We start from the raw sequence: 8906 nt of genomic DNA on the forward strand, positions 1-8906 counted from the left end.
GTATGAGCAGCAATCCCCAATGATTGCCTCTGTATGAGCAGCAATCCCCAATGATTGCCTCTGTATGAGCAGCAATCCCCAATGATTGCCTCTGTCTGAGCAGCAATCCCCAATGATTGCCTCTGTCTGAGCAGCAATCCCTGATGAAGCAGAGCAGCCTGGACGACAGCATGGGCGAGCTGGACCTCGCAGGAGAGGACGAGGCTGGAGGCCCAGGCTCGTCTTCTCAGGACGGCGACGCTCCTGATTCTAGTAATATATTTTCATTCATTTATTATATATTTTCATTCATTTATTATATATTTTCATTCATTAAAACACTGTATTATTAGTTGAATTTATCATGCTCGTCTTCTCAGGACAGCGGCGACGCTCCAGATTCTAGTAAAAATATGTCTATATTATATATATATAGTAAGTACCTATAGTATATTATACATATTATATAATATACTATATATTATATAGTAAATATATAGTATATTATATATATGTATAGTAAGTAAGTATATATATTATAAACACTGTATTAAGTAAACACTGTATTATTAGTTGAATTTATCATTTATGGTTTTATATTATGGACGCAACATGATAAGTGAAGTTTATTGGGCCAAAGAATTGCATACTTTTTGCACGGCCGCCACGTTTTCTTTTGATCTTAAACACCTTTCACCTTCAGAGAAATTTATGAGTCTTTGTCCAAATGGCGATGTAGTTTGTGCCCTTGTGTAGGTCATCTTGACCCAGTTTTGACTCACTATTTGAACTATATTAACCATCCATTTTTCTGGGTACATTCATGTTTTTATCTTTATAAATGAAATTTACTGTCGTAAAATGAACTAAAATAAATTACTTTCCTTACTGTTTGACCGCATCGTTCTTTTATCATGTGACAATGGAAAATTCATATTTTGTTCTAATTGTTCGTTACTGTAAAGTTTTTTTATTCGTTAGTTCCCTTATTTGGGCTCATGAATGGTACTGGAGCTTACAAGTTCATGGTTAAGATTGTCAAATGATTAACTTGGTAATGAAGCCTTTTAGTTCGTCATTGCGATTAGCATATTGATATCTTATCATATAATTAGGATTAAATGAATTATTTCTATAAATATATGAATTATGAATATGAATAAATTACTAAATATGAATATTACATATTCATGAATATATTGCTATATAATTGAGTTATTATATCATATCTTATTATATAATTAGGGTATTATATGAATATATTGCTATATAATTAGGTAATTATATCAAAATCTTATTACAGAATTAGGATATAATACGAATATATTATACTATATAATTAATTTATTATAACAATATCTTATTCTATAATCAGGATATTATATCTATATAATATTTTATTATTGTCAGACGACAACAGCGACTCTGGCATCAGCGACGACGACCCCAGCAGCGGGGAAGTCTCCCCCGATGGTCCCCTTGACGAGGGGGAGATGAGGGGGGAGGGGGGGATGAGGGGGGCTGATGAAATAGACCCCTCAGGCTCCCCTCGACCCCTCACCCCAGCCCTCCCCCACACCCCTGCACCACCCCCGCCCCCCAATAAAGGTTGGTTGGTGTTGGTGCCAGCGTCAGCCATCATCTATTGTTTGTTATAATGTTATTATTACTTATAATATGATAATAATTATTAATAATAATAATAAATAATAATAGATGACGGCTGGTGCTTCTAATATAAGAATGCTTCTGAAGAATAGGTATTATTTACAAAAATATAATATACTATACAATAGCATTTTGAAATAATATTATATTATAATATTATATTATATAATATAATATACGGTTATAAAATAATATATAATATAACAGTTTTCCTATGCTTTGGAACTTTTGGTTAGTTTTCCTTGTCAAATTAAAGTTGAATTTGTAAATTTGCTTGAGTTGATTTTTATACCTATTAAATAAGTTGATAAGCTGATTATTATTTTGTATATACACGATGCATACGTACTGAATTTAATTACACTCAAGTTGAACTGCGCCTTCACCAAGTCCAGGGAAAAAGTTCAAAACTTAACGCCAACAAAGTTTAAAACATGGAAAAATTTACTTGAAAATTAAAACTTCATTAGTTTAAAATTTGTCATGAAGTTTAAAACTTGATATAAAGTTTAAAACTTGATATAAAGTTTAAAACTTGATATAAAGTTTAAAACTTGAAAAAGAGTTTTAAACTGATACAAGATGGAAAGAAAGACTAAGAGAGAAGGAGAGAATTGGTGCTGAAAAATTTTAATTTTTCTTTAATTTAAATATTTCTTAAAATGTTAATCTCAAATAACGTCTTGAAAATGCATAAAATTTTACCATTTAAAGCATTGTTTCATTACAGCTAAAGATTCCCTTAAATGATTGATATTTAAATATAATCTTTGTTAGCGACTGATGTTTAAGATAATTTTGAATCGAAATTGGTGAAGATGATTTTGGCTCTCATTTTTTTCATATTTTTTATTGAATAATTTCTCAGAAGTACAAGAAAATTTTAATAAATATTTAATAATAATAAAATGTAATAATAATAAAATAATTAAACAATTTAAAATTTCAGGCCTGCCTTGGACTCCGAAGGTTCGTCAAAAAGACGTTGACAATTTCCTGGACGTGAGCCGCGAGAAATTTGTGGGCTTCCAGCTCGTGGGTGACCGCACTACCCTGGCGGGCCTGCCGCCCCCCATACACGAGGGCGTCCACACACTCAACAAAGTCTGTTTTTGTGTTCTGTATATCTTGTTGTTGTAAGGTCTTGTTGTTATAATATCTTGTTATAATGTCTTATTGTTATAATGTCTTGTTGTTATAATGTCTTATTGTTATAATATCTTGTTATAATGTCTTATTGTTATAATATCTTGTTATAATGTCTTGTTTTTATATTATCTTGTTCTTGTAATGTCTTAATGTAAGACGCATCATTAGCCATTTTTATTAATTGAAACATTAGCTTAATCTAATGTATCTCGCAGCACAAGATGCATGAACTTAACACGTTGACTCCGAAGTGATACATATGCGTACCACGAAATGTATTTCTCCAGGACGTAGTGGTACATAATTCAGGTTGCCTAAAATCAGCCAAATCCGAGAACAAAAAAGGCCGATAACTCAATATACGTATACTAGGTAGTTTATTTGTAGGTTCCACTATAAAAATTCCATTTATTCTCTTTTTGCAGTATTTAAAATTTAATTAGGAAGTACCCCTATCATAAATTTTAGCCGGCCAACGCAATTGAGATAAACTAAATCACGGAATTTGTCCCAAAAAAATGACCGTCTGTCAACCCTGTTTAAAAACAGTACAAAAAATGAAATAATAGCACAAGATGAAGCAATCGTCACAATCGTCGTGCCTAAGAGTCATATTATACCTAATGCTTCTTACAACACATTACATAAATGCCTGATATACCTCGTGTCATAGCTCATAGTCCTAGTATACCTCATGTCATGATTCATAGTCCTAGTATACCTCATGTCATGACTCATATTCCTAGTATACCTCATGTCATGACTCCTCATAGTCCCAGTATACCTCATAGTATTTGTATACCTCATGCCTCGTGCAGCACATCTACACCTCGCTGAGTGAGGTCCAAATGAAGCGTGAAGACGAAGTCAACCGCAACCCGATGTCCCGACCAGAGAAGGACGTGCCGCAGACGCCTGCTGAGGTCCTGTACCAGGTACTAATTGTCAAGGATCTTTTTATGCTTTTAAACTAGCATGACAATAAGCCCGTAACAATTGGTCCTATACCAGGTACTAATGGTCAGGGATCTTTTTATGCTTTAAAACTAGCATGACAAGAAGCCCGTAACAATTGGTCCTATACCAGGTACTAATGGTCAGGGATCTTTTTATGCTTTAAAACTAGCATGACAAGAAGCCCGTAACAATTGGTCCTATACCAGGTACTAATGGTCAGGGATCTTTTTATGCTTTTAAACTAGCTTGAAAAGCAGCCCGTGAGATATTTTCTCCAAAAAATAATACGTTTGAGGACTGGGATGTAATGATATTTTCCTCGAGATAAAATACGATTAAGACTGCCTCGTATCCAAAATTAAATGAATTTTTAGACGATTTCAATGTTATGAGTAGGAAGTCCAACTTACACACCTTTTCACGGTTGTGACAATAGTGAATACTTTTACGTATATTGAACATTTTTTAATCTACAGTGAATTTGAACATCTCTTTAAAAAATGAGAACAATACAAGTAAATAGATGAGTATATAATACTTATGTGATTTTTGATGAATGTTTATGTTCACTACAGTGTTTGCTGCCCACGCTGCCGCAGTGCATGATTGCCCTACTCAAGGTATTGCTCGCCGCCGCCCCAACATCAAAAGCCAAAACCGACTCCATCAACATCATGGCTGATGTATTGCCTGAAGAAATGCCGTAAGTGCTTCATTATTAGAATTATACTATATTATTATTACAGGAGTCATGCTGTCAGAAATGGTTAAGAGTTCATAAGAGGTTGGAGCCCTGACATTTAAACGCCAAGACCGACTCCATTGACATCATGGCTGATGTATTGGCTGAAGAAATGCCGTAAGTGCTTCATTATTAATTAAAGAGCTTGCTTGTCAATAATACTAAACCTAACAAAAATATTGACTTGTTATTGATTATTTAATTTTGCAGGCTAACTGTGGTGCAGAGCATGAAGTTGGGACTGGACGTTAACCGCCACAAAGAAATATTAGTAAAGTCTGTGTCAGCTTCACTATTACTCCTCCTCAAGCATCTCAAACTGAACCACGTGTATCAGTTTGAGTTCATGTCTCAACATCTCGTCTTCGCCAACTGCATCCCGCTCATACTCAAGTTTTTCAACCAAAACATCATGTCTTACGTCCGCACTAAAAACACGTGAGCAAAATCTTGTTATTTCGAATAAAAACGAATGCATCTGTTATTGTTTCGATTTAAAACTGAAACTTCCATATTGCTTTTATTAAAAACAAATGCTTCCAAGTTTTTCAACCAAAACATCATGTCTTACGTCCGCACTAAAAACACGTGAGCAAAATCTTTTTATTTCGAATAAAAGCGAATGCATCTGTTATTGTTTCGATTTAAAACTAAAGCTTCCATTATTGATTTAATTTAAAACAAATACTTCCCAATGATGATTTAGATCGTTGCTAGATCGAAGCTAGAAATGCAATAGATAACCTATCTTTCACTGCCAGTGTCGGTTTTCTCGCTTAGATCTACCGATGTATAATTTTTTCTTATTTTAACGTGGATTATATTTTAAACAACTATTATGTATAATATATAGTAAGAAAAGAGTACATTATAATTATTATATACCTTTTAGAATCGTGCTTCTAGACTTCTCATCATGTAAAAGTTCAAAATATTGTGTGTAACTATTATATTTATCATATAATAATATATAGTAGTTATTACATAGGTACAGTTATTCATTATTATATGTATCATATAATAACTACTATATATCTAGAATTGCCCTTCTTGATTTATTCCTGTATGATAAATATTCAAAATATCATATCCATTATAATATCTACCGTATACTAATGCAAAAATTGTACAGTAAATCTTTTATACTTTGTAGAATCGCCCTTTTGCACTTCCCGTTGATTTAAAAGAAGGAAATCTTTACTTAAAATATATTTAGGACTTATTAATATTTTTAATTACTTTTTTATTTAGAAATTATTTACCAGTTGTAGACCAAGCTTGTATAATTCAAACAAAGCACATAATAATTATTATATACTTTATAGAATCGCTCTGCTGGACTTCCCGTTGATTTAAAAGCAGGCCATCTTTACTTAAAATATATTTAGGACTTATTAATATTTTTAATTACTTTTTTACTTAGAAATTATTTAACAGTTGTTAACCAAGCTTTTGTGATTTCAACAAAGCACATAATAATTATTATATACTTTATAGAATCGCTCTGCTGGACTTCCCGTTGATTTAAAAGCAGGCCATCTTAACTTAAAATATATTTAGGAATTTTTAATATTTTAAATTACTTTTTTATTTAGAAATTATTTACCAGTTGTAGACCAAGCTTGTATAATTCAAATAAAGCACATAATAATTATTATATACTTTATAGAATCGCTCTGCTGGACTTCCCGTCTTGCGTGATCGGTGAAGGCGCAGACCTCAGCAGCGACGCTCTCCTGGCCTGCATCGGGGCCGCTGCTGGGGGCGCTCTAGACGCTCAGGGTCTGAGCTATTAATTATTATAATTAATTATTAATTGTTTAGACTCTGTACAACCTCAGGGTCAGAGCTCTTAATTAATATAATATAATTATTAATTGTTTCGAGTTAGTACAACCTCAGGGTCAGAGCTATTAATTAATACAATATAATTATTAATTGTTTCTACTTAGTACAACTGATGTACTGATCAATGCTGTCATATATGTGTTGAAAATTGAATGAGTGATTTTCAGTTATGCTCTTCCCTGCTATCCATTGAAACAAAATTTTTTTGACTCAAACAAATGATAATTGAATTTAAATTTCCGTGACTTGAATTCAGAGTACAGATTACCTGCTGTATACACTCTGAGTAATGATCGGGTCATTGTCTAGTAGCGATGCTGTTTTTATCCCTATGCGAGTCATCCTGACCCAGTTTTTTCCAGCAAAAAGTAGGTATCAGTGCTAAGTCCTAAGTGCAGCAAATGTGCCATTATTTTAACGATGTTAGTTTTTTTGTGTAACTGTAAGTGCAGACGGTTTCCATTATTAGTTTTACGATATTACCTATTAATTTTTTTCGTGCAGATGGGAAATCTTTTGACGCCGGCAGCAGCAACTTATTAAGCATAGATGCCCACTCACTATCCTCACCCTCTCCATCACCATCTACAAGCAACAATAACAATAATAATAATAACAATAACAACAACGGTAACAACAGTTCAACAGCTGGTATCAACAACGCCGAGACGAGTGCTGCGTGTTGCTGGCGAAATATGTTCTCTTGTATCAACTTGTTGCGCGTGTTGAACAAGCTGTGCAAGTGGAAGCATTCCCGCATCATGATGCTGGTCGTCTTTAAAAGCGCCCCCATCCTTAAACGTACTCTCATGGTGAGTGAGAAGATGGTGAACATGTATGGTGAACACTCAAACGAATCAAATTTGTGGTTTATATAGGTAGTAATTAGCGTTTTTAGCATTACAATAGCAGATGGTGAGCACCATTTGTGGCATTTGTATGCTCAAAAATAGGGATCAAATTTGTTACTTATTTTGAATTTAGCATTACAGTTGCTGTTTTTATATATCATTGCTTTTAATTATTTATAATAATGTACAGAATCCTTGATATTCTTTGTTTGGGCTGCTGCTGCTATTTGTTTTTTTTGCTGATTCTGCTGCTGATTGTTTATTTAATTAAATGATGTTAGAAATGTGCATTATTCGGAGCTCCTCGAAAATTTGTTAGTGAAAATTTGTCCCTGTTGAAGAACAATAGCCAGAAGTGACAACAAGTGTTCACTATAAAATTTTATTTGAATTATGCGAATAACTAAGAATTATAATATAAGTTCGCCACCATAATAAGTAGTACAGGGTCATCAATATTTAGCGTTACAACTTTGAGTGGTTAGAACCATGATATGAAACACAATTATGAATGTTTGAAAATGTATTTATGTAGGCAGAGGTTCAGAGATACAATTCCCACAATTTCATTTAATATGTCCACCATCTGCATCAATAACGAGTTGTAGACGCTTAGAGAAAGCCTTACACGAGTCACGAATGACACTCTGCGGGATTTTGGCCCACTTCTTCAGCAGTTTGACCTCTAGGGCGTCCAAACTGCTATGGTGAACGGTCGAGACCTTGCTCTCAAGGTATGACCAGATCCCAAAATCCAGAGGATTCAGATCGGGTGACGATGAGGGCCATCCATCTTTGGTAATGAAGTGAGGAACATTCTCGGGCAGCCACTCCTCTGAGTCGATTTGGCCTCATGGGATGGTGCAGACTCCTGCTGGAACGACCAGGGGCGTTTTTTGAAGTGCTTTCGTGCCCAGTGCAACACTGCACCAACAAGGATGGCATCTCGATTGTTCTTCTGATTCAATTTCACCCGTTTGTCAACAAAAAAGAGGGGACTCCTTTAGGACTCTGTTACGGCTGCCCAGACCATCACTGAGGTCGGGCATTGCTTCCTAGTCACCACACGGGATCCTCCGTCCCATTCTTCGACCGAATTCGATCATTTTGGGAGTTGAAGTGGTGTTCAACATTGAATATCTTCTCATCACTGAAAACGAGGTTTGGCAACGTGCCATCATGAATGCGGGAAAGAAGAATCTTGGATCTTTGGAGGCGTTTGTCAGCAACTTGAGCAGACAGTTGGTGTTTTTTGACTTGCTTGAATGGGGGACAAATTTAGGTCCTTCCGGAGAACAGTCGACATGGTTCCATACGACACATTTGACGGTTTTGCGAGCGTATTGATTTTGAAAAAACTATGTAACGCTAAATATTGATGACCCTGTAATTGCAGGAGTATGTATAGATGCAAATTGGTTGAAGTATGCAAAGATAAGTACTGAGTAATAATTAATGTATTTGTAATGCAGGTTCGCCATCGTCTCAACGATGACTGGGCTTACGGCAACGATCCCGACGCTCGGCCCTGGGACTTCCAGACCGAAGAGTGCTCACTTAGAGCGGCGGTTGACCGCTTCAATACGCGCCGCTATCACCACGCCCACACTGTCAGTGACATGTGCTGGTGTTGTCTGTAACATGTGCTGGTGTTACTTGTAACATGTGCTGGTGTTGTCTGTAACATGTGCTGGTGTTACTTGTAACATGTG

The 8906-nt window shown here is 35.1% G+C and overlaps 1 protein-coding gene across 1 annotated transcript; it reads left to right on the plus strand.

The window, feature by feature from the left end:
* Positions 1–134: 134 nt before the first annotated feature.
* On the plus strand, positions 135–8804 carry LOC108677621 (striatin-interacting protein 1 homolog; the record flags this gene model as incomplete). The annotated part of the gene is made up of 10 exons (XM_047885504.1): positions 135–252; positions 1390–1587; positions 2597–2751; positions 3615–3731; positions 4329–4456; positions 4706–4889; positions 5040–5083; positions 6165–6277; positions 6848–7155; positions 8667–8804. Coding segments are annotated over 10 exons (1503 nt in total), but the record flags the coding sequence as incomplete, so codon positions are not given.
* Positions 8805–8906: the final 102 nt, after the last annotated feature.

The sequence above is a fragment of the Hyalella azteca genome, unplaced genomic scaffold, assembly GCF_000764305.2.
Source record: "Hyalella azteca isolate HAZT.00-mixed unplaced genomic scaffold, Hazt_2.0.2 contig2229, whole genome shotgun sequence".
NCBI lineage: Eukaryota > Metazoa > Arthropoda > Malacostraca > Amphipoda > Hyalellidae > Hyalella > Hyalella azteca.